Source organism: Crocodylus porosus, unplaced genomic scaffold, assembly GCF_001723895.1.
Source record: "Crocodylus porosus isolate Cpor-Errol unplaced genomic scaffold, CroPor_comp1, whole genome shotgun sequence".
NCBI classification, from domain to species: domain Eukaryota; kingdom Metazoa; phylum Chordata; order Crocodylia; family Crocodylidae; genus Crocodylus; species Crocodylus porosus.
The window spans coordinates 188,083,016-188,109,342 of NW_017728906.1; the positions used below are offsets into that span (position 1 = coordinate 188,083,016).

General features: G+C 44.5%; 1 protein-coding gene across 1 annotated transcript in view; it reads right to left on the reverse strand.

Annotated features, from left to right (window-relative positions):
- Positions 1-22,021, reverse strand: part of LOC109305552 — a 78,114-nt gene extending 56,093 nt beyond the window's left edge. The window contains exons 1-3 of the mRNA XM_019528541.1: positions 21,979-22,021; positions 20,098-20,112; positions 16,907-17,103 (exon numbers count right to left, since the gene is read on the reverse strand). Coding sequence (XP_019384086.1) covers positions 16,907-17,103; positions 20,098-20,112; positions 21,979-22,021 — 255 coding nt within the window. The remainder of the gene's footprint in view (positions 1-16,906; positions 17,104-20,097; positions 20,113-21,978) is intronic.
- Between the last annotated feature and the right edge of the window lie 4,306 nt (positions 22,022-26,327).

Sequence of the window (26,327 nt, forward strand, 5' to 3'; positions counted from 1 at the left end):
AGTGGGGGTGGGGGGAGGCATGCTTGGCAGTGAATGCAGAAGGGAACTGGAAGTACTTTTGGCTCCAGTGCCAGGCACATAGGGGGCCTCCCTGTGCTCCTGTGGGATGCTCCATCCACCCCAGCATTGCAGCATTCATGAGCCATACCTGGTACCTTAAGGTATGTAGAAAAAACATTTAAAGCTGTGTCTATGGTCGAATTGCTGATTCTCTGAATCAGTATCAAATCTTCAGATTCAGATCTGGCTGAATCAAATCAGGGATAGTGATCCGAATCAACAAATTGAATCACTGTCCCCAATTCGGGCTGAATCTGAATGGAATACAGCCCATTTTGCACACCCCTAGTTCCTGGCTAGAGTGTCTTGCCCCTCTGCTCAGGGTCACGCTAATCACCATATTTGGGGTCAGGAAGGAATTTTACTCCATGGCCAGATCGGTACATATTGTAGGGGTTTTTGCCTTCCTCTATAACAGGGGCATGGCACTCTGCCCAAGACCGCTTGAGAGTATATAAACAACATTTTATAGAAGCAGGACATTGGCTGCTGTGGTTCCCCTGCTTTACCTGTGGCAGGTTAGGGTGTTAGATCTATGTTGTGTCAGGTTCAATGGTTATATGGGATGGCGTGCTTCAGGCAAACGTTTGGACTACATGACCTCTGGAGGTCCCTTCCAGTCCTACTTCTTTATGATGCATTGACTCTATAATTGTCAGTCACTGAAAAAAAAAAATTAGACGATGCTATTTCTTTTCCCTTTTTCTGTATATGTGAAATAGTTTTATGTCTGAATCCAACTGACTCTTTATGGGAATCTAGGAACCTAAAGCTTAGACACTTTTGAAAACTTTAACCGGTGTCTGAAAACTTTAACCGGTGTCTTTTTAGTACAAACTTTAAAACAGAGGATTAAAACACTCCATCTGTCTATCTTGCTATTTGTCAAATTTTAGCAGGCCAGTTACCAAAGCATTAAATCCATTCTTAATTCTAAACACATACTTAAGGTCATCCCTAGTAAGCAAACCATCTAAGAGCATACTAGAGAGACTTAATCCCATGTTTAGGTGGCTTGCAGAATCAAACGTTAGTTTCTAGGAAAGGAAGGACATTCCAGAATCAAGACTTAAATGTAAATACAGTCTAATAATTCTGCTTAATTATGATCATTGATAACAAAATCCAAAAGCCAACAGCAGGGTTCCTAAGGTTAAAATTCCCATTAAAAACTGTCCATTCCATTTTAGTTCAGAACAATATTTGCCTTGTCATTTGGCTATTATATACCAAGTCATGGCCATAAAGCCAGAGCTGAAAAAAGTAATAAGAAGAATTGTTGGTGCCACTACTGGATTTACAGATTGTGTGAGTGATGCATAGAGACTGTCTAGTTGTAGACAAATACAATACAATTCTGTGTCAGTTAGTATCCAGGCTGTCCAATATGAATTGTGCCTACCTGCAAAAGTATTCATGAGCTCAACAATCAGTGTTCAGTATTTAGAATGCCTTTCAGGCTTGCACCTTCTCAGAACTGAAAAGAGACCTGGTATGAATTCATAATTAACAGGGCCAAGAGACCTGGTTCATCAAAGGTGTTAAAGACAATTATTGGACTAATGAGTTTTTCTAGGAGATATTTATCACGTTAAACTGTCATGGAGCAGGGTCCTAGGGGTATCCTTGATCTCCCCTAGTGCCCCCTTACCATGCCAAGTTTGCCTCAAAGCACCCTCAAGTCTCTCCTGCCACGTCTTTGATGTTATGGTAGAATAGGGAGGCTGCCTATCCATCCTCTTGGACATGGTTTTCTGTAGTACCCTGGCCCCATTCTGTAATGGGTGCCTCAGTACACCCCAGCCTTAAGGGCTATGTGTGGCTCCAACCATTCCTTTACTACACCCCAAGCCTCGCTGATGGTACCAATATTGTTTGGTCTGGGCCCTGTTGTAAAGTAGCCTCTTGTCCTCCCTGGTCCTGCAGTCCTGTCTAGCACTGTGCCCTCACTGGCGCTTGGGGTCTCCGCAGCCCTATCTCTCTCTGCGCCTCCCTGGGTGCTCGGGCTCTCCATAGCCCCGTCTCTCTCTGTGCCTTTTCTGGCCCTTGAGAACCACTGTCCCTCTTGTCTGGGGCTTCTTGCTGCCCCCCTTGTCTGGGGCTGGGGTTCCCACACCGTCGTGGGTCCCCTATGAGGCCTCCTCCAAACCCTAACAGCCTCACCCAAACCTCCGGCATTTTATACAACAAGAAACAAAGCACAAGCCCCTGGGCTGTAACATAAATTCAAGCCGCTTGGCTATAACATTATTCCCGCCACATCGGGGTGCTCTATCCTTCCCCCAGTCTTGGAGCTGTATTTGTAGTCTGGCCTCTCCCCTCTGCTTGCTCTGGGAGAGCTCCTTCCCCCATGGCTGCTGGCAGGGAACTGAACTCCTGGGCTCAGCCATGGGGTTTATATGTGGGCCAGACCCTGACCCTTCCGGTCAGCTGACTGCTGGCAGGGGTGGGCCACTGGCGCCCTCTGGTTGCCCCGGTAACCAGCAGCTGGGGCTCCCCACTCACTGCTAGGGCCCTCTCCCTAGCAGTTTCCCTCTAAGGAGCAGGGCACTTAAGTGCTCTGCAACATACCTCCCCTCTTTATAGGAGCAGAGCACCAAAGTGTTCTGCGACATAAACACATACACTAGCCTCAGTTTTTGGAAATGACCACGGAGTTCCTCTGAAATATACATATGACACTGTGACCTGATGACCAGAATATGAAGATTTTTGTGCAATGTAGAAACACACAGCCTCATCAGTCTTTTTATTGTAAGTAAATAGGGATTTTATACCGTCTAGGATGATACAATGCATTGTTTGTAAACTGTTGGAAGGTCTCTTACTTAGGTCAATCAAAAAAAACCCCATCTTTCTTTAAGGCTGGGGTGACGAACTCACCCTGTACCCCAAGCCAGATCGGGACTGTAGGGTTCCTTATGATCCACATCTGCAGTCCCCTTCTAACAACACTACCAAATTCGCTGGCTTAGAAGGCCAAATGAATAGACTCTATGAACCAGATCTGGCCTCAACTGGATGTTTGACACCTCTACTTTAACTTAAAATGGTGGGTCTTTTGTGGAACAAAAACATATTTTGTTATTAACAACATACCAGCTGTATCCTTATGAAGATAAGCCTGTAGAAGCATAACAATCTTTCATTATTTAGTACCTACGTTTTTATAGATGATACGAGCATCCCTTTTGGAGTTTTTGTATGTGGGTTGGTGTCTCTCTGTACAAGCCTTTCCATTTTCATCTTTATACTATATCTATAATATGACAAATATTAGGAAAATAATTGCATTTTTGTGAATTCTGAACTCTTTTACAGTTCAGCTGTATTTACAAATGTTTTGCTTGCAAGGATTTGAGCAGACCACAGCTGCATATCAAAATTAGCATCAAAATTATTTTTCCATGGAAAATGCAATTTTCACAAAATCAACATTTTCTATCGGTGCATTTGAATTTTGCCAACTTTCTTTTTCAGTTTTCCATCAGGAAAATTGAAGAAATAGGTTTCATTTCAAGCCAAACTGGCCTAGATCAAAGGATTTTATTTTTCTGAACTGAACCCATATGTTTTGCTTTTCAGTTAGACATTAAATTGCATTTGCTTCAGGTACATGGTCTCTTGTTACAGGAAGCTTCTGTGTACTGTAGCTTCTTGCATCATGTTCCCATTCTCTCCTGTAGGCCAGGCTTCCTAGTGAAGCTACTTTACACAGGATGCACCACAGTCCCCACTTTGCCAGGGTTGTGAAGGAGGAGTAGGCTGACAAAAGAGCGTGGTCCTTGGAATAGACTTGGGACAAAGAAACCTGTTCTAACTCCCTTGAGGCACTCCAGGAAGATGAAATGCAAACCCAAGCCAATTCAACTTTGTTTTTCAGTGCAACATGCTTAGATTAAATGCTTCAACTCAGGAATGTTGACGGATTTCATCTTGATTGAGAAAGTGTCAAAATAAAATGTTTCCACTCTTTCAAACAATTTCTTCTAAACTTTTCCTTTTGCAAGATCTTGATATTTTGACTCCTTTGTCTTGATTTAGGGTAAAAACAAAATGTACAAATATTGGAATTTCCAATAGAACAGAGAATCCAAATTTCACTCAGCTCTGGAGAAGATATATTATTTATTTGATAATCTGAAGGAGATATTTTAACAAATGTTTTACCAATGTTAGTACAAATGATTGTGTATTTGACGATTCATACTAGACATTTTTCCCCTTCATTCTTTCTTTGGAAAAATTTGAGCCACTCAATCATAAAACAGACAAGTGTCCACAGACCAAGCACAATGGAAATGAGGACTAAACCCAAATAGTAAACAACTCAAATGAACTGTTTGCAAACAACACACAGTCTGAACTTTAATCTTCATAACTAACTGGCCCATATTTATGGAAAATGAATTAGTAGAATTTAGAATGAAGTAAAACTGATTTGTAACAAAAGAAAACATCCATTATTAACTGAATGGGGTAAGGTGTGCTTCACCCCTTCTGTTGAAACTGTGCTGCCATGGTAGAATTGAATGCAAAATTCCTCAGATCAGGGAAAGCCCAGTAATGAGGACATATGATGGAAGAAGGAAGCTCTTGGGCTCTGCTCCCAATACTGTTTATGCATTTTGACTAATGACCTTTTAAAGCATAATGCAGAATCAGTCTCTGGAGCAGAAACCAAAACCCATCCCCATCTTCCAGAGCAGCACCCACCTCACTGAGCTATGGAGTCACTTCTTCTCTTCTTTCCCTCAAGTACCGGGAATCTTGTTATTTTGGCTGCACAGTGACATAATTTCATCAAGAGGAGACACCTCATCTCAGCCTAGCCTGTAGCTGGATGGTTAAGTTGTTCCCCTGGGATGTGGGTTTACACCCACCAGGTTGAGACAAGCCTAGAACCCAAGTCACCAACTGCTTGAGCTAGAGCTCTAATCATTAGGCTATCATTTCAAAAAGCTCTATCCCAGCTGCACTTCAACCTCTCCCCCGCGCCCCAAAAAACCGCAACCCTGCAAGCCAGACACCTATACCCAAAAGGGCAATATAAATACCTGAATCCAGATCAGTATTTGAGCTCTGAATCCTAGTTTTACAAGGGCCCCTGACTCAAGTCAGCAGGTGAGGCTTACTCCTGGGAGGCAGCCAATAAAGGACTGCATCTTTCAGGCTAAGAATGGTTGAGAACCAGGACTTCCCACACAAGTGGTGTAACCACTGCCCTCCTTATGTAGGTGAGCAGTTGTGGTACGGTTATCCCCTCATCCTGCCACCCCGTTTTTGAAGGATACTGGACACATGCATTCTTCGGGGGCATTAGGTGAGTTTGGTGCATGGCTACCCTACATGGCCTCACTGGGAGCTTTGGCAAAGAGATGCCTAGTTCATGAATCCTTAATAGCATTAGGTGGGTGATAGGCATCTAAATGCTTCGCTCAGTGATATCTCTAAGCATGTGTAATAAAAGAGCTTTAGGCACCTCAGCAGATTTTCTGGCAAAATTCTAGGTGCTTGGGAGGTCTTGGGCATATCAAGTCATCAGTCACGATTCCTTGGAATTGCTCTCTTGGACATAAGCAGCTAAATTCTTCTCAAGTCCCGTTTCAGGCACCCATGTCCTTTTGTGAATCTTGCCTTAAATACAATACTTGCGAGCATGACAAAGAATCCTGAGGCCAAATGAAGAAGTTTGTGTATCCTGGTAAGACCCTTCTTCTTACCTGATAATCACTGCAGCTCATGTATGTTGAATATTTAACCACAGTAACTCCAACCTGTGGTCAGTGAGATTATTACAGTGCACCCTGGGATAGCCCAGGGTGCCTAGGAAGTTGGAGGCATCCTGTGCTGTTTGCCTGCTTTTTAACTTACCAACCAGGTAACTTAGCCATAACTTTCATGCCTTCCAAGTGCCTCACTACTTGTAAGTGTCCTAGAAAAGGGTTTGTAGGCAAGTGAATGGGATGGAAGCCAAAGCAGAAGGGATGTGGAAGGGAGCCAGTCAGTTCAGAGAAAGGAAACATTGAGTGAAAGGAGTGCCCGTGGCCCCGGCCTGGGACTTGGCGTTCTAGGTTTCAGTCTCTGTTCCTTCAGAGATTTCCTGTGTGCAACAGTTGCTTAAACCTCCTGGGTCTCAATGTCCTTTTCACAGAGCACTGGTGCCTCCTCTCAGGTGTGTTGGCTAAACATCATTAAAGACAGTGGGGCATTCAGATACTATAAATATTTAAGAAACGCGATATTGTGGAACAAGTATCTGCGGATAGGGAGATGCATGGAAATAGCATGCTTGAAAGCAGAGGAAAGAGAATCTGTTAAAAGGGACATAGAGAGTAATAGTGAGGGAGAGTAATTTGGTTTTCTACATAAGAAGCCACGGTCACTCCAGCCTAGTGGTTAAGCCACTGAAGAAAGGCAGGAGACAGGGGCATAGTCTCAAACATGAGACACGTCACGGTTTGAGAGCTAAATTACCAGATCCAAGGGGAAACCCTAGGGCAGGGTCCAAAACACAAATCAGGTCAAGGTCCAGGTTACCAGTTCCAAGGGAAATATGCACAAGCTGGAGTGCAAGGTCATAGCCAAGCAAGGACAAGAACCAGGAAAGCCCAGCAAGCATAAGAACAATAAAGCTTCCCAAAGCAAAACTTAGTCACTTGTTAGCTGGCCTAGGGCTTCTTGCCACAGCTGGAGATAAATGAGGAAGCTGCTGTTCCAGCAGCCAGTCAGAAGACCCAGCTGGAGTCCTGCGGCCAGCTGGAGTCATTTACTGGGGTAGGGCTGCCAGTCAAAGCCCCAAGCATGTGTGGCCCACTGGGCAATTAGTCCAGCCTGGGCTGCCTGTTACAGCCTCTGACAACTGCCATTTTCAGCTCATTCCTTGATGCATGTTTGTCTGCTGTAGCAACTAGAAAAGAAAAGGTTGGAAATGCAGGAATGCATACGCATATTTTCTTGTTTGTCTGAGTGCCGGGAAAGAAAGTGAAACCGCAAACAAATAGAAAAGAAGTTTGCTTGGGTGGGAGAAAATGTTTAGTGGTAAAAGCAATTTATAGGTTGACACCTGCATTCTGCATTTTATGGGGCCTGACTGGAGAAAAGCACCCAGAAAAGGCTTTGTATTTTATTTAGATATGTTCTGTGCAGGCAGTTTAGACTGCACAAACCAATTATGCGAGAACACCTGGTGCATATGTGAAGAACAATTCAAATGGAGGCCAGCTAGGTGGATATAGTATATTAATCTATGATTAGAAATGATGACTGTATACAATCTGTTGCCATTTCAGCATATGGCTAAGATTTTTCCCTGTCTTAAACAAAGCAGCTAGAGCAAGGATGTTTGAGCTGACAATTTAATGGAGACCAGCATGCAGGACAAATGCAGGCTCAGACATGACTGTTCCTATGCTGCAGCGGTAAACGTATACCATTGTTGGGCTCTGTGGACTGTTAGCCAACTGGAAAAAAGGGAATGGGGACTGGTATAGACTAGGTAATCTGTTTGAAACTGCTGAGTATAACAACTGCCCTTTGCTCAGCTTAGTTGAGGATACTGGAGCCTCAAACCAAAAGCAGCAGCACATGTGAGTCTATTCAAGAGTGGGAGCCATCTCAGCAGAGGGCTTTGCTGTGTATTATTTTAGTTGGGATGTGTGCGTATGAGAGAAAGAGAAGCAAGTGCACACACTATGGACAGCTAAGCAGGGAGGCTGAGCTCAAGGCATATGTGGCAAGCCAGTAGGGAGTGCTCCTGCATTGAGCCACCCACCTCACTACACCCGACCACTGCCACCACCCAGGGCTGGGCTTGATTCTGGCTCTGCACACCCTGGGAAACACAGGGCTAGTAGCCCTTGAGAGTACTTGATTCACTTCAAGAACTTGGGATGCTTCCCTCAGTCAGAAGCACACGTAGCGGTCTCCCTTAGTCAGCTGAACCAAAGCGACCCCAAGGCATAATCTAGACCAACTCCCAATAAGTCTCCCACACTAGATACAAAGGAGAACTTTACTGGTTACAAGGGGTAGGGTTGGAATAGGGTACAGGGTACAATATCAGAGAAATCCCATAGAGCAAACTCCCATGGCTGAGTTACTGCAAGCTATATATCTAGTTAGATCTCAGGTAGCTTACTCACAAGTATTATCTAGAGGCAGGTGGAGATTCCCTCTGGAAGCAGGCAGTTCATTGATCATGAGTTTTGAGAGAGAGAGAGAGAGAGAGAGAGAGAGAGAGAGAGAGAGAGAGCGCGCGCGCAAGTTTCATATGGTTTAGCTCTTCTCTCTCTCTGAGCCTTCCTCATGGCTGCTGCTCCCTCCTCGCGGGCAGTCCTTAACTTATATAGCCCTTGTGACCTCATTTACCTGGTCCAATGGAGGCCAGCACTTGTTGGCTGTCAGCCAACCAATTTGAAATGCATTATGAGTTGCAGACTGGCAGTTCCTAGCTCCCTAGGGAGCAAGCCCCTCACCCAGGTATGTGATGTCAGTCATGTAGGCAGAGGGACCAGGTTTCCCCCCTCCCTCAGGAATGTATCCAGCTCAGGTTACCTAAAAAGATAGCGTAAGGTGTGTATCCTCTGTGGGGCCCATTCTTAACCGAACTGTCACAGAGCAGAGTTTATGGGGAGAAACAGAAGTGGCCTTCTGCCTCAGCATAAACCTGGAGCAAACTGCACTAGGAACACTGCACACAAACAAGTGGGCGATGAATTTGAAAGTGAGAGAAACAAACAGGTTCTTCATGAGACAGTGGGCATTTGAAAATGAAACAGAATTAGCCATGGGCTGGAGCAAAAACTCTCTTAAAACATCTTCAGAGAGGAAGAGGGAAGGAAGTTCCTGGACAAGCATGGCAGGCTAGCTGGTAACAGCCCAATTTGCAGGCTTGGAAGGGCTCCAAGCTATTGGTAAGGTATTCCCATCAATCAGGTGAAAGCACGGGAAAGACTTGCCCAGCCCCTACCCTCGGGTGAGGCCAAGAACCGGACCTGGTTGAGAACTACATTCCTTGTCTTCTTGATTGGTCCATGTGCAATCTGGGGGCAGAGCCCCCAGAGGGAATAGAAGAGCAGCATGCCTGGCACACAGGTGGCTGCGTCAAAGGATGGTGAAGAGGACGGGCAAAATAGTGCTGGCCAGCAGGGCAGAGCTGTTGCCCTGAAGAGCCTGAAGACTGTTCACCGGATGGGGATCAGCAAGCAGCCGCATCTCCCAGCCCCGCCACGAAGGAGCGTGGCAGGCAGTGCACAGGCTAATGCACACTGGGTCCAGGAGTGAACCGAGACCTTGGGAGCCACTCGAGATGGCTTGGGTCTCCACCCCCTGGCACAAGGCCAGGGAGTGGCGCACGGCCAGTGCACAAAGCAGTCCACATGGGACCAGGGCCCTGGCATCCACTTGAAGCCGCTTGGGCCTTCAACCACTGGCACCAGGCCTGGCACTTTGTGCAAAAGCATTGCACAGAGGGTCCTGGAGTGGACTGAGACCCCAGAGCCACACAAGGAGGCCCGAGTCTCCAATCCCAAGCAAAAGGCAGAGCCCTCGGTGCACACGATGGTGCCCAGGGCTCCAAGTGGACCGGCAGCCCAGAGAGAGCCCGAGGCAGCTGGGGTCTCGGTGAGGGAGGAGGCAACTCACCTGGGGAGATGAAGACCCCTAGGCCCCGGAGTCATCAGTTACCAGAGAAGGGGATTCCCACAGGGGAGGGGGAATTTCCCCCAGTCAATGAGACTGACCAGTGGAGGGGAAGACCAGAAGGGCTCTGTGGGTTTGAAGGTTGCCTTCATGGGCTATGGAGGGCCTGAAGTGCTCTAGGGATCCTTCCCCTTCCCCCGATCACTGGAATGCAGCTAATGCTCCAGGACAGCCTGGGCTGTTCCCTGGGGTCAGTTACAGCATTAAGTTGTATTTTGATGTTCATATGCCTTGTATTTTGTGAATTAGCACCTCATGTTTTGCAGTTTGTATCTTAATAGAGCTTAAGTTTGTATGATCTTTATCGAAACCCTGTATACTGGCTCTTCCATATTACTTACCTGTATTCTGAGTGGTGCTAGGATTTTACATATACATTGCATGTAGTTCTATGTTTTGTGTGTGTGTGTGTATATATCTATAGATATATGCATGTGTATATATGTGTGTGTGTAATATAATAGGTGTGTGTGTTTGTGTATTTATTTATTTTTGTATTTACTTCTTCCTATGGTTTACTGTATTAATAAATTTGTATGTAGTTAAGTTCACAGGGTGTCTTGGCTTGACTCTGTAAGGAAGGAGGGAAACTGTGTGCAGCCAACAGTTTCACCCCACAGCACACCTGCCCTGCTAATTTTTCCCTTCGACTGGAGAGGGGAGTACTTACCCAGGTAGTACCTGAGTTATACAAGCATGATCTATGGCCCCAAGAAAACCTTAAAGAGGCTTCTGGGCTGGATTCTGGATGAAGAAGCTTTGAGGTTGTGAACAAGGAAATGGCCCCCTATTGCTTGATTGTATCCAAGCCTCTGAAAACATGATCTGTTGCAAATTTACAAGATTCAATCAAAGGAATTCCTGACTATCACCAATTTCTCTTCCTCAATAGAATAGCCTACAAGATACCAAATTATGACTAGACATTTTGATCAAAAGCAGTGACGGGGGCATTTTAAAGAGCTCTGTTGCAGGTAAAACATACCTCTGAATCGTTTGAGATCTTAGCTGGACCAAATTATTCAGATTAAGGCTTCCTGAAGTCCCTTCTGGCCCTGTTTTTCTAAGCTGTTCTGTGATAGTCTATCAATTTGCCCCCCGCTCATTTGGTAGGTCTGCAGGCTTCTTTTGAATACTTTTGTTTCTTTGGGAAAATGTAAATAAAGGAGCCTGGGAAGACAGGAAGAACACAGGTGCCATGACCAAAAATATGGAGCATACTTGTGTAAACCATCTTTGGGGAGGGGAACTGAATGTATTACAAGAGACTTCCCTTCAGATAGAAAAGTATATATTAAAGAGTCATATAAAAAACTAAGAGGAAGATTCACAAGCTGTAATTTGGTTTTTTAAATCTTTCAAACTGAAAAATTGCTCCAGGTTTTTAGAGACTTCTACACTCCACTAGATTGGACCATTCCAGAAGTTTTGCTTGCAGATTTTGAGCTAAAAACCGCCACTTGGCTCCAAGTTAAACAATTAAGCGGTAGGAAAGAATCTGTAAAAGGAGAGCAGAATGGCAGGTCCGTTTGATCAGCCATCATACAAATGCATTAGAGCTTCTCCATCAAGTGCCATTCCAAAAAAAAGCACTTGATTTTAAACTGATTCATAAGTTGTCATATCCAGAGACAAGTTAGTAAAGATTTCATTGATCCACAGTCATATACAGAGCCTTGTGTAATTGAGCAATTGGGACTGTTGGGTCATAAGCGTATGCTCTAATAGAAGATACAGGCATGATTTTTTTTCTTTCTGTTGTTGTCAGTGCTTGTAATTTTTTTTGTTTGCTAAGCTTCAAGTTAACTTTCACTCTCTCTCGTTAGGCTTCCCTGTAGATGCTCATTACTTTAGCCTCTGAGCACACCACGAAATGAATGGAGATGTGAACAAGAAGCCAGCAAGGGAATCAAAAAAGATGCATCTTTGCTTTGCAGATGGCAAATTGACAGAGGCCATGACTGAGACCAAGACAGAAAGGGATCTTGGACCTGATTTTTCAAACATGCTAAGCACCTGTATCTGTGCAGTACAGTGCCAGAATGGATGAGATGAAATGCCACAGTTCCCAATTCAGATCTGTGAATCTGAGCCTTGTTCTTGACTCCTGCTGAAAGCTAGCTCCCATTAACTTAGCTGTAAAGGTGCCTAGTCAATTGGGCTGGAAAAAAACAGCAGCAAGATGTGATGATAGCCACATCACTCCTGTGTGCTACAGGCTGCAGGTGTGCCTTCGCCAAGCTAGCCCTGCTAGTGGGCTGCAAGGCCCAGTCCAGACCTTGGACATATAATTCCAACTGAAGTCCAGTACAAGATGTGGGGTGAGCAGTATCTATGAAAATTAAGACCAGAATAATTTGGTTCAGCCCATGCAGGAAGCCTATAGAAAGTTTCTAAGTTGGCCACATGTGGATTCACAGGAATAGCTAAAGACCCCTGCTTGACACAAAGACCATTTTCCCACCCAAATTCAAGCCTTGTTTCGTTTCAACACACAGGGATACTAGAATGTTTCAAAGGAAGAGTCACCAGAACTTCTTAACACGGGCAAAACAATGTCTTTTCCCCTTAGTTTCATTCTTGAAAATAGTTGAACCACTTTGGCTAGAACTTAAAAATATTAAGCAAATGCCTAGTTCCAGAAAGTTCAGTCCAAATGGTTAAATTAGGTGAAGGTGCAGGCAACTGAACACAGGGCTTCGTAATGAAGTGTCAGCAAACCTTAATAAACTAAAAAAAGCAAATCTGAAAAATAAAGCAGCGTACCCATGGATGTTCATCTCACTTTCCCGTTTAGAAAAAATTGGTTTGACAACAGATTATTGTTCAAGTGTGAACACAGCTCCATTTCTCCATGTCCCTCTTGTCTTTTGTTCTTTTTTTTTGGTTTGGTTTTTTTTAAAACCTGAATACAGCTTCTGTGGATTTGCTTTTGAACCCCGATGGATTTTCCCTGCTGCAGCAGCAGCAGCAGAGACTTGTGTGAATAAAGACTATATGCAACAGTGATTCCAGGACACAAACTGCTGCCTCTGTAGAAATTCTGGGAGTTGGCTCCACATGCCATGGCAACAAGAACCAGACCTTTCAGAGAAGGCAATAAGTAGATAGGTCGCCTTATGAGTGTATTACAATTTATTTTCCTCAAGGAGAGAGTGGAGTTGAAGATTCATTGGGCTCAGGGGAGAGATCAAAATAGGGAAGCAGGGCTCAGAAGCATCTGAGCCCAGCTCCCAACCAAAAGGACAGGTGACCTGAATATCCTATGCTTTCCCAAGAAATTCAAGCTAAACAATAACAAAAATAAATTAAAACATTACACATTAAACATGCGGTTTGGGCACCCAAAAAACCCCTAACATCACCCCATAATGCCACAGAAAACCACTGAAGTATTTTATGTTTCTAGTCCCACATCAGACTAAGCAGGGAAACAAGACCTGGAATTATCTTTCCTTTTGTGCACCTAAATGGCAGTTTTCTACCCTGCAGACAAAGACAAGTTTCCTGGACTGAGGATGAACAGTAGGAATACACACCTGGGCTAGGTACAGGTATTCAAAAAGTCCAAGACAAAATTGCATGGTTTTCTATAAGCGTTGTAGTTTAGATCAGTAACAAACAGAATATACATTTACCCTTTGGTAGGAGGAGCAAACCTTAGACCGGGGCTCCACCATTTTTAAACCACTCTATGTGTGCTAAACTTCTGTTATGGGTGTAGATCAGTTTCTGATCACTTATACTAGTAAAAGTGTAATGTCTGCACCTGGACCAGTTGTGTTACAGATTTGAATTGATTTCTGATCATTTATACTTGAACCTTCATCTCACTTACCTCCTAGCACAGTATGCGAGCCACCACTCCACAAGTCAGGCATTATTTGAATCCTTTTCTAGCACTCCCTTTGAAGCTGAGTCATTGCACCTGATGACTAATTGCTATTGGATAAAATGGAAGAAGAGCAGTGCAAAAGTCACTACTGCTCTGGGGCAAAGCTCAGACTAGAGCCCAATGCATGTTCCTTGACATAGGAGCAACTATCTCACTGAACCACAGATTGCTCTCTTCTTGGACTTACACATCTCCTTATCTGGGCTTCCTGGTGAACCAGCTCCAAAAAAAACACACCAGAAAAGGCTCTGAATATTATTTAGCTGGTAATCTGCCTGTTGGTATACTGTGTTAGGAAGTCAAAAAGGTGGAGGTTCAAACCCCTTCTGGGGAAAGGCAGCCCAGAATCCTGGTTTCTGAGTAAATATCCTGTTACTATTAATGAGACTAAAAAAGAAAAAAGAGGATCCTCCTCTGGCATCTCACATTGGATGACTAGGTATATTTTCATGACGTGGATGCAGGTATGTATCCGTAATGGATGTGCACATATAGCTGCACACCTGCCTGCTCTGTGTACCCTGCTGTACATGTTCAGTTCATGCGCACATGCTTGTGTGTCAACACTATGATGAAAACAGAATCATTATCTTCATAATATGCCACTTATGTGGGTAGAAAGCTGCCATTTACGCACACAAAAGGAAACAGAATTCTATGCTGCATACCCTTCACTCCTGTATTATTTTAATTCTCACCCTGCATGCCGGATCCCAGCCTCGCAGAAGGGTTTCTGTTGGGAATGACACTTCAGTAACACAACCTCCTCAGAGATCTACCGTGTTTTTCTCAGCTTAAAGGGTAGAAGATGTGCCCATCTGATAGTGACTTGTTCAAATAGGCCATCAGTAGGGTGACCACATACATCCTGGTTTGGCCACGGCAATCCCAGATTTTGCAGGCCATGCCAGCGACCCAGCCAGTTGGTGAAAATTAAAACAAACGTCCCAGAATCACAGCAGCATGGGTCGTAGTCTGGTGGATACGTGGCGTGGCATGGTGCACTAGGCAAGTGGGCAGGCACTGCTGGAGCAGGGGCTACCTTGCCTGTACATGCCTGGCCTGGCTCCTCCTGGGCAGTGGCTAGAGGCAGGGGCCAGGCTGAGCTGGGCACGTGTGAGAAGGGGCATACTTGCTCCAGTGAGGCACGTCTTGTCTGCCCACCTGGTACACCATGCTGCTCAGCCTCCCCTCTGGACTGCACCCCATGCCCCTGCCCACTTGCCTCTGCCTGCAGCAGCACTGCTGACAGGGTCCCAGATTTCCTTGAAAATAATATGGTCACCCTGGCTATTGGGATGTTTCTGTTCTTATTACCGGAAAGTTGTATACCATATGTGGGAAGGAGCTGCCTTTTTGAAACATAAAGCATATCCCCTGTCACTTGCTTGTGAATCCTGATCATTCTGGAAGAATTTCCCATGAGTGCAGTGGTAGATTTAAGTGATCTTCCTTTACACAAACTGCCTCTTTACATCTTCTAGGTGGAACTCTGCAGCATGCTCCAATTGTAATATTCCTTGATAAGCGACAAGCTTCTGATGTTGCTTATATCACGCTAGTGCAAGGCTAACCATTAAGAAACTATCATTACCTGAGCCATATGGTCTCTCTGTGCTGCATTCTCTACTCTTGCTTTTCTTTTAAAAAGTGTAGCTCACATTCGTGCTTATGCTGTTAAATGTATGAGGGCACCATAAAATAAATTGTATGTGCAATTTGGCTGAGTTAGCATTACTTCAAGAATTCTAAGCTTTTCATATAGTAAACTTAATGTTCCAGAAATAGATGTTTTTGAATGGTTTTTAAAGCTGTTTGTGTTTGGTACAAGAAATAGCTATTCTTTGGGTCCTGCTTGACATGTCTCGCACAGTTTATGCTTAGAGAGACCTAGGAGTGAAATAGCAGGAATGTCAAAGGTCCATAACAGGTCAGAGTGGAGTGTGTGGCATCGTGCTTTACCTTACGATTGCTATCTGTCTTTCGTGTTTCAGTCTTGTCTAGTAGCTCTGAGAATTAAGACTCTAGTGTGCTAGGCACTATAAAATTCCTAGTGAGAGACAGTCTCTGCCTAAAAAAGTTTACAGTCTAACCGCACAGGACAGAAAGGGGAGAGGTGAAAGGAAATCGAGGCAAAGAAGAATAACATGATTTGTCCAAGATCATAACAAAAATCAATGACAAAACTAGGTATCCTTTCTCTTTAGTCAACAGCCCTGGCCAGTGGACCATATTATCTCCATGGTTTGTGCACTGTTTCCAGTACAGCAGCCCAATCCAAAGATAAAGTCAATAAAAATAGTCCAACTGGCTTCAGTAATCCCTGGATCAGACCCGTTGTCCTGCCCACGCAGGCCTGAACACTAAATGCTTACACAAATATTTATTAAAGGTATAGAAACACACTCTATTAATTTTATCCTTCCTAATCAGATGCCATGCAGCTGATTAATTCTTGTGTATTTGGATAATTTACCATTAATAAAGCTATAACCTTTCATTCTGATCGTAGAATGATGGAATTACTGGGGAGCCATTTGGAGAAGGAGCAAAAGCATGTGCCAATGTTAATATTTACATCATTAACTGTATTGTGAAATGTGTCTTTAAAACTATTTTCAGTCTTTTTCCCCGTTTTTTTTTCCACCAGCTTATTTCCAAGGGAGTAAAAATGCAATGTTCATAGGCTGTGGTGCCATTAATTTCAGAGATGGCATAAATCCTCTGAATTGGCAATTAAACTGAAGCCTTGAAAACAAGCTCAGTGATTTCTTCTCAGTTCTTTTAGGCAGGGAAAAGTTCATGCCCACAGTTTAGCAGCAAAGAAGCTCAGGAAATTTATTAATGTTCCAGAAACAGGTAATCAATCCCTTCAGGTCAAAGATGAGAGGTGCTAGCATCAAGGCTTAAAGAGAAACCCTCCAGTAGGTCATTTGGTATTGGCTTTGGATTACAGGGATTCATCTCTTACAGCTGAAGGTTCTGGTTTCTCTCTCTTGCTCACTTACCACCCCCTCCCACCCCTCTCTCCTGCTTTTTTAAAGGGAAAGTCTTTATAGACTAAAAAGAAGTGGATGAGGATTTCTTTTTCTTGGATGTAACTGACACTTCTCATTGCAAAAGTAACAGCTAACCTCTGACACAAAAGAAATCTATAAAAAAATCTAAGTATCATGGGAAGGGGCACTAGAAACTGACACCTTGTGAAGGTAAAGAACAATGCAAAGCACTTGACACTGGAATTTGTACCTTATAGCCGCCATGTGTCTCATTCCCAGGCAGTACAATGTCTTCACACTTGGAAGCCTGTAGAACAGTGAATTGAGGACAGGATGTCTCCTGCTTTGCACTTTCTGTTTCACCAGCTTCCTTTTCTGTGCAGTCCTTGCTGGTATCAACTCTATCATCTCCAGGCTTGGTTTTATTCATTAGAGAACTAGGACTAGCTAAGGAAAAATAAAAAGAAAGAAATCTATATCTGTTATGGATTATATATATATATATAGTGTGTGTATTTAGCTGATTGCAACCTAAAACAGATAACTGAAGCTTACATATTATGTGCTATTTTATAGTGGGCAGATCACATAAGAAATCTTTGGCTTCATGCTGTGCCCTGCTAGCAAATGTAATTTATTTTCCACACTACCTGCCTTCTCTAGCAAACAATGGCTGTAGATTAAAGCCTGTTTATGGGTTTGGTATATTTCTGTTGCTGGTGAAAGGCAGGACAGAATAAATTATAGGATTCTTAGAATCAAACAGCAACCAGTGAATTGTGTTTAAGATCATGATTTCTTCTGAGATAGCCAAGGCAAGTTCATTGGTGCTGGGAGAAATAACAGACGTCATCCGTGATCTTAAATGCCTGCAACTGAATGGACACCCTGTACAAAACAAACAGGCTGTGCCTGGGGTTGTTGCAATTCACTTTATGCTGCACAGACCAGCTCTATTCTCCATGGTTGAAGTGCAGGGGGAAGACTGTGGATGAACCAGTAAGTGGCTGGTGTACAGCCAGCCAGTGGTCTGGATGCACTGGAGAGCAGCCCTTCCTTGAGGCAAGGTGCAACAGGCCATGGCAAGCATTACAGCCCATGACTAGTACTGACAGCAAAGAGAAAGCTGGGTAGCTTCTCTGTCACACGACTCCTCATTGGCAAGGCGGTTTCCAGCCAAGTAATTCTACGACACATACTGCCTTTACTCAAGCTGTGCTCTACATTGTACAACCGCTACTCATATTGGTGAGGAGCAGTGATTTTAGATTGTCTTGCTAAGCAATTATATGAGAATCTCATACTTCCTAACGAAGACCCCCAAGTAAAATAACTTTGCGCCTGAAGATTTTGGGTTGAGATAAATATGCGATTCCAAATAAAATGTCTTTGCTGATCTCAGCTTCCTTCCCAGAGGACAGAACTGCAGGTTCAATCTGAATGTGTCCCTTTGTTTTCCAGTTCGGCAAATTCAGTGAAAATATAATAAGCTCCTGTTGGGAGTGCCTTGTGGATAATTTTCTATGCATCAGCAATGTGTGTATGTTGGTAACATCCTGATGTGAGTAAAGAAGGTAGAAGTATTTCAGCATCCTGAGCTGCTGAACAAAGCTGAGGCTATTTAATGGGAAAGGATGCACCTAGTTTTAATTAGGAAGTCTTGCAGACCCTGAACTGTGAGCAAGCAAGACACAGAGCATCTAATCCCTGTCATCTGGACTAATCTTACATGGGCAGGCTTTTGTTGGAGCTTTTCCTTATTTATAGGGGTGGGCATGAAAGTAGAATCAACTCCTCAAACTGAAAATCAGGATTCAAGTAATTTGTTATTTTTTTTAAACTTTTGGTATCTATCTAGGACCCACAATATAAAAGCTAGGCAGTAAACTAATTCCTGGATTAAAATGTGCAGTACCATCTACCACATTGCTAATCTCAGTTTACTAGCTAGCATGGTAACTAAATCCCCTATCATCCCTTCCATAGATGATCCATGCAGATCAAATCTGACAGGCCAGCGTGGGGTAATTTGTGCTGGGGCTGCATGCAGCGTACTAGTTTTTAGATAAATTCTCATTTCCAAAGCTTTTGAACGCTTAGCCTTGAAACTCTGACACATAAAAGGGGGGAAAAAGCATCTGAGAAAAAAAATGTGTTTTCTGTCTGTCTTTCTCTCTTTCTTTCTTTCTTTGTTTTTTTCAAAAAATCCCTTCTGAAGAAACGGAAGGAAGTGTAGATGGACTGCCACCTATTGGCATGCCCATATAATATCTATGATGAATGAACATTTATTAGTCAAATGCAGCAAGAATGCACAGTTTCAAACCTGACATAGAATGGTAGCTTGCTATGTGCAGCAAGATTAACAGATGAGGACTGACTAAAATATAATAAAGAAAAATATTGGGCTAGGAATATGTTTTTTTTCTTTTTAATAAACTATAAAACCTCTTGCATTCTGCAGTCAGCAGATTCTGACTAACCTTTATTATTGATGCAGGTTTAAATGCAGTTAATACATATCTGGACTCTGTGTGCATCAGTATTATTTATATAGACCTGTCAACTTACATAGCACTTTGCAAAAAATCATTAAAAAGAACTTCAATCCCTAACCACTTTATAATCTATCTGGGGCTAATTGGATACTTTGAGATGATTCAGGACAACAATTCCATCACAGGAAGACACAAAGACATAGTTGTTTAGGAGATCAATAAAGGAAGCATTGGAAAAAGAAGTAGGCCTTAGGCAAAGGTTTCAAAGTAGCAGAGAGTATCTGGAACAGGATTTGTAGAAAGATGGCTGTATGGAGAAAGGGGCATGGAAAGAGGTACAGAGTAAGCAGAGAAAAAGAGATGAGAGCAGACAACATGGATGCTTCTGTATCTTGTTAGCAGTCTCCTGAACCAGCTGTTCCTACCTGGGAGTATCTATTATCTTTCAATTTTATTGGTAGATGGCCTACGTTGTATACAGTCAATCCCAGCTGGCTAATCAGAACCTTTTCGTGGAATCAGCACTACTGGGTGCATCTAAACGACACATTTACTGCAGAACTGACCAATTAGTTCTGCAGTAGGCCTGTGTGAAGCAGCTAGTATTTGCTTTGGATTCAGATTCAGCTGATTCAGGGAACAGTGATTCGATTTGGTGATTCGGATCACTGCCCCGAATCAATTCACCCAAATCTGATTCAGAGATTTGGCTGTTGACAAATCTCTGAATCAGCCAGGCCCATCCCCCACCCCCCACCCACTCTCCCAGCCTGGCAATGGTCGCCCCACGCTGCCCAACTCTCTGCACTTTGAGAAACAAAGCCCCGACTCACCAGGTGCTGCCAGGTGGAGGGGGGTGATCCCCACTGCCCCCCACTACCCCATGCTGCATAGGGGACTAAGCATGAGCCCCCCAACTCTTGAGCATGGCTGCCCCACTCACTGTGGCTCTGGGCCCCTAAGGAAAAACAAAAAACAAAAAAAACCCAAACTCACCATTCCTGCTGGTGGGGGGCAATCCCCGCTGCCCCCCCCCCTGCCATGTGGGGCTCTGTACAAGATCCCTAAAGCCCCGAGGCTGCTGCAGGAGCAGTGAGTCCTGGGGCTTTTCTTGGGTTTTTTTCTTAAAGGGCCAGAGCTGGGGCAGGTGAGTCACTGGTGGTGGGGCTGGGGGAGCAGGGACAGGAGTTGGGGGGCTCATACAGAGCCCCGCAGCAAGCATGGGGCAGTGGGGAACAGCAGAGTTAGCCCCCAGCCCGGCAGCACCTGGTGAGCACTAGGAGTTTTTTTTAAAATACCATGAGCTGGAGCTGGAAGGATAGCCATGGGGGGGCTGGGGGAGCAGGCAGGGGTAGGGGAGGCTAAGGGAGCAGGCAAGGGTTGGGGCCTGGCAGGGGTCCCCCTATGGTCCCCTCCCCCAGCCCCCCCTTTCCTGCCTCTAGTACTTACCAGGTCTGAGTCTGGCTCCAGCTCCCTGCCTGAGTCATCAAAGCAAAGATTTGGAGAGCTTTGAATCAGTTCAGACCTTTTGACTGGTCCCCTGATTCAATTTGGATTCAGAGATTCAGCCATGAAATTGGGCCCAATTTCCTCCAGATCAAATCACCACCAAAGCTTTGCACAGCCCTACTCCACAGTAAAACGTCACCAGCTACACGTACAATAGTATTAGACTGGAGTAAACTAATTAACTCTCCTGCAGAATAGTACTACCAGGTACTATCCTGGGGTGGAGATTACTTTACTCCACCGCAATGCTTGTGTAGACAGGGACCCAGCTGCCTGGGGCAGGCGGGTGCTGGTGCAGAGGCTGCCTTCTGGCTAGCCCCACAGTGTAGTGCCCTCATGCCTCACCCAGCCCCTTCACAGCACATTGAGCTGGAAGGAGTAGCCCTGGGCTGGCAAGCTGACCCCCCAAGACCCCTGACAGCTGGAGCTGTGCTGCCCTGGTGAACTGCACCAGAGTTTATTCAGCCACCTCAATAGCACCTATAGATGTGCCCACTGGGTACTAAACCTAAAGCAAACTATCTGGGTTGGAATCAACAATTCTAGTAAACCATGTTTCTCACTTCTTTATTATAGCAGACCTCTATGGCTTTTGCCATCAGGGCCTGACCTTGTGACAATATTTGACACTTGTCTTTTGCTCTCTCCATATGAAAGACCCATAGGATGAGAATTTGGCTCAAATGAGGTTGATGGAGTCTTGCCACTGATTTCAACAGAGCCAGGTTTTCCACTTCTCTGCTTGACCCCTCTATACTAGCTTTTCTTTCCTTCTTCCTTATGGCTAAACAGAATAAGACGCATATTGGTATAAGGTTGTTAGTAATAATCAGCTTTTAAGCATCCCCTATGAACTGACCTGGTGATTTCAGGCCAGCCCCTAGTACACAAGTGTCCACATTGTACCCAAACTACCACCCAAAACAAAAGGAGCTGGATCTCTTGTTGATGATCCAAGCAGAGAAGCCAAGGCATAAAAAAGCCCATATACTACGCTTTCCTGTCAAGTGCTACCCTCACATTGATGCAAAACTCTAGAACTCTTGGCTCAGAAATGATACCTTTTATTAGACCAAGAAATCACAAAACAAATGAGTTGGTGTAATAAAAAATATCATCTAGGAACCAAGAGTTTTAGAGTCTTGTATTTCTTTTTATCTCAGACCAACACAGCTTGATCGCACTGGGGAAGGCTGCATTGCTTGCAGCCTGTAATATGGTTGTCTGTGGACAGACAGAAGACTACTAAACCAAACCCTCAAATCATGCAAGTCCATGGAGCTCCAATGACTTCAGTGGTGCTATGCCAGTTTACTCCAGTTCAGGATCTGGTCTTTCAGCGCCAGAGCTATCGCCATCTAGAAACACAACATTCCTTTTCAGAGCAAGAAAATGCACCATACCTGCTTTCAGGAGGAAGATCTTCAAGGATGTATTTCTTCTGGCACTAGAAGGATTAACTGGTGGGCATTATTATACAAGTAAAACAGGGAGCTGCAATAAGGTGTCTTGCAGCTATTTACCAAGTAGATAGCTTGATGTTAATGTCTGTTAGATCAGCATGGTAACAGCCTCCAGAGGGTGTGTAATAAACAATATTATCAGAGTTTGAGTGCAGGGAGTATCAGATTCCACTGCTGACTGACAACATGAGAGATTGGCTTATTTGCTATTAGGAAAGCAATTTATAGTGTTGTGGTGTTGCTATGTCTTTGTTTACTAGGAAATAATATGTAGCTTTCATACTTATTTGCTGTGTAAACACATCTTTCCTTCCCAATTCCAAACAGACAGTTGGTGAAGCTGGTACTATATAGCAAGGGTTATATCCTGAGGGCTGTTAAACACATTAATACTGCAAACCAGAATTAAATGGGACCCAGCACATGCAGAAGGTTTATTTTGAGGCCTTAAATAGGAGGTAAGTGATGCATTAGGCTCGCATTGCCCATCTGCATAGAATTTCACCCATTGTGCCTATTTTCCTGCATCACTTCAGCATATAGATAAGGATTTTGCTCATACACTTTGCACATGGGCCACATTAAAGCACAATCAAGGCACAGATCCAAAGAGCTTATTGCTCACTATGCAGAGCCTTGTTCTATACTGTATGAATATTCACAGGAAGGTCATTAAGGGGGTAGGAAAAAAGAGGTTCACCCCTTTGGAGGATGTCCCACAGAGAAGCAAACTTGTCCTTGGAATCAGTTCCATGATGCCGCTGAGAATACTGAAATAAATTAGAGCTCCTGATGCTCTAATCCATGAGGAGGGGTATTTCATTATGTGTAAAATATGGGTTAAGCATTATTCTATTAAAATGTACCTCATTAGCCTTAAATGCTACATGCTGCTCTTCAGAAAGGTCATTGCTTTGGATGGAAGTACTGACAGAATCAGTAACACTAGTTTGTCTGACCATGAATCTGGCACGGGTTGTTTCAGGGCCTGATCTTGCATGTAATGCCATTAATTGAGGTGAGGCAACTTGTATTAGCAAAGGAGGGAAGATCTGGCCCTGAATCTGCAAAATGGTTGTTATTACTGCCTGTTGGTGGCTTTGTCATTGACAAAAGATGGGAGTACGGCCTGTTAAACCTCAATAGCTGGTCTAGTCGCTGTAAGAAATGTGAAGAGAAGAATGCCTATCATGCAGCAGTCTCTGAATATGGTGTTAGCATCCTTCATTTTAATTAAAACTGTGGTATAAGAAAGTGTGATTTAATAACAGTGTTGGGTAAGTGCCCAGGTTAGAACACAAGTAGGACACCTTCAGGGCCAGGATTAATTAAAGTGAGGGCACTCCCCAGTGCAAGGCAGCCAACAGGATGAGGGACAGCACTAATAATTGGAGTTCAAAGCCAGACCCTTTCCTGCAGCTGCAGTCTGACCTCCCCAGCAAGAGAATAAGGTTCCTCTGCTCTGGGAGCAGGAAGATAAGATTCCAGAAGGACTAACCTAATATCCTGTCTCCAAGGCACAACGTGAATCTCATCCATAGGGGAACTGTCAGCATGGGGGCATGTAGGATGGGGCACTTGTGATGTGTAGCCAAGTGCTACCTTGTGCTTTTCTTCATTTTCCCTTCAGGAGAGGCTGAAGCAGCTAAATAAGTGGCCATAGAAGCTACTTCAGCTTCACAGCTGCTCAGTAGCATACACATCAGCCTATATTCTGATGTGAAGCACCACCCAGCTTCTATATTCAGCTGCCTTTGAGTAGCCAGTCTGCCTTAACAGGTCTGATCCTGCAGTCCATTCAAAGCATAATTGAGAGAAGCAACAGGGGTACCAGTTGTAGGCACTGACTTGGGAAGCAAGCAAAAATAGCAACTGCTGCCGCTTGTTCCATCCTGGTACTGCCACTGCCTCTGGCAACCTGGCCACTGCCCCTGCCCCCGGTGCCACTTCTACTCAGCATGCAGAACTGCCCTACTTCACCTCTCCCATTCACAGACTATGTCCCTGTTTAGTGGGAATTTCGTCTGTATAGGAGCTGCATAAATAAACCCTAAGTCAATGGGTTTACTCTACTAGTGGGTTTAACTCTATTTATGCATTGCAATCTGTTTTTAAATTCCTTAAGACAGCTCCTTTCTTTGTTTTCCTTTTCTGGCTGGTGGCAGTCAAAATTCTGATTTCCTGCATGCTTCACAGATTTTGGCCAAGTCTGATGAGGGAAGGTTGTGATGAAAGGAGCAAAGGCTAAGGGACTACCTGTAATTTTGTGCTCTCACTTTCATACTGATGTGTTACTGATGATTATTGAAGATCAGTGTTTTTAGCTAGTAAATATTAACCAATGATACTAATCCTCTGAGCTTTTAAAAAAAACAAAAACAAAAAAAAAACAACTCTGATTTCCCTGCAAGCAAATTCTTTGAATATTACAAATAGCTGGATCTCTCTGTTTGTGTTTTTTTGATTGGGCACTTAATTGAAAAAGGAGAGAAAGAGAGAATCTCACCTGCTTTGTAACACATGTGCCATGTTAAAAACGGCCTTGTCTTCTAAAACAGGCAGTGCAGGATTGTATCAAATATAGGTGTGGACATATTCATGTAGTGCTTTGGTTTTATGCCAGTCTATTATGTTTTAACATCTTGCTTAAGTACTGAACATTGGCAGGTTGTTGGGGTTTTTTTTAAAACAATGAAACAGTGGCGATGCATAGGGGGTGCATGTGCACTCCTGAGAGTGTTGGTGCACACCCTGTCAACCACCGTTCCCAGGTGGGGGGGGCAGGTAAGAGTGCTGGTGCCCTCCCTGAGAGCACTGGCCAGGGAGTGTGCCAGGAGAAGTGGTCCCCCCCACCCCCGCAGTAGCTGATCCCACCAATGTGGAAGAGCCAGCAGCGCAGCTGGAAGTTTCAGCGGCACACCACTGCCAGTTGCAGGTTGGCACGATTGGCTGCTGTGCAGGGAGCCTTCCCCCGTTCAGTGGGATCAGCCATGGGGGGACCCCCTTGGCTTGTGGGATCGGCCATGGTGGGCTCCCAGTCACTGACTGTTCAGTCGGGGGGGGGGGCAAGTGCCCCTCCCAACCCAGGAGGCACCAGTCACCCATACAATGGAATAAGCCATGTCTTTTCAGAGGGAAGTCCATCTACTCATAAACAGCTAGTTAATTTTCTGTTTATCCTACAGAAACAGGTCAGCTTTTACAAAAAGGTCTCCAACATTTCTAAACCTGGATATTGAATAGCAGCTAGAGATACCAGGTGCTCCCATTTTGGAGTATAGAGTCAGAGATACCTGAATATGCCTGATATTTAAAAAGGGCTGAGTATCCCCGCTCAGAAATTAAAGATCTTTTAACCATGAAAAAATGAGCACTCAGAAGTACTAATCACTCTTTCAAATGATAGTCCTTATCAAATAACAAATGCATGGTTGCTACAATTTACTGACAATTACACTGGGGCCATAAGGGGTACAGACAGAAGTGTAGCTCCCAGCTGTAACTCAGAAATGATTTCTGCGAAGTTTCTGAGTTACAGCATTACCCCAGACCAAACAGACGTTCACTGTTGGTTAGATTCCAGGGGCAGGGGAATCTAGCTGGGGCTGGGAGCCTGCAGCCAGGTTCCCATAGCACGGGACACGGCTCTCTGCCAGTGCTCACTGTTTTCAGAATGGGAGGGGGGGAAGGCAGCAAAGGGAGCTCATTCTTGAGATTCCTCAGATGGTGTGGAGGTGGGGTGGGGGGGGCTCCAAATAACGCACTCCTCAGGGGAGCTCCAATACATCGGTCTCTCCCTCCAGGGGGGCTGAAAACCCCCCAGACTAAACTCCCTCTGCTCCCTTTCCCCCGTTCTGTTCTGAAAACAGTGACAGTCTGGGAGCTCTGTAAACACAAGTTACAAGGATGTTTCAAAATGTAACATCTTTTATCTGATACCTCATGCAACGAGGGGTCAGATTTTCACCCAATCAGCCATTTTTGAAGTGGTTTACGGCTGTGCACTTGTTTTGGGTCACTGCTATACAGTACCGTAATAACAAGGAAGTTTTGCGCCCAGGGAGAGCCTGCAGCAGCAACCCACCCTCGCCCCATGCACAGATCCAGGGGGCACCCCCCCATGCTTCCCCTGGGGGTGCACACAGCTGCAGGAGCCACTTCCCCCATCCCCATGTCCCCCCCAGACACAAAAAAGGCTGCT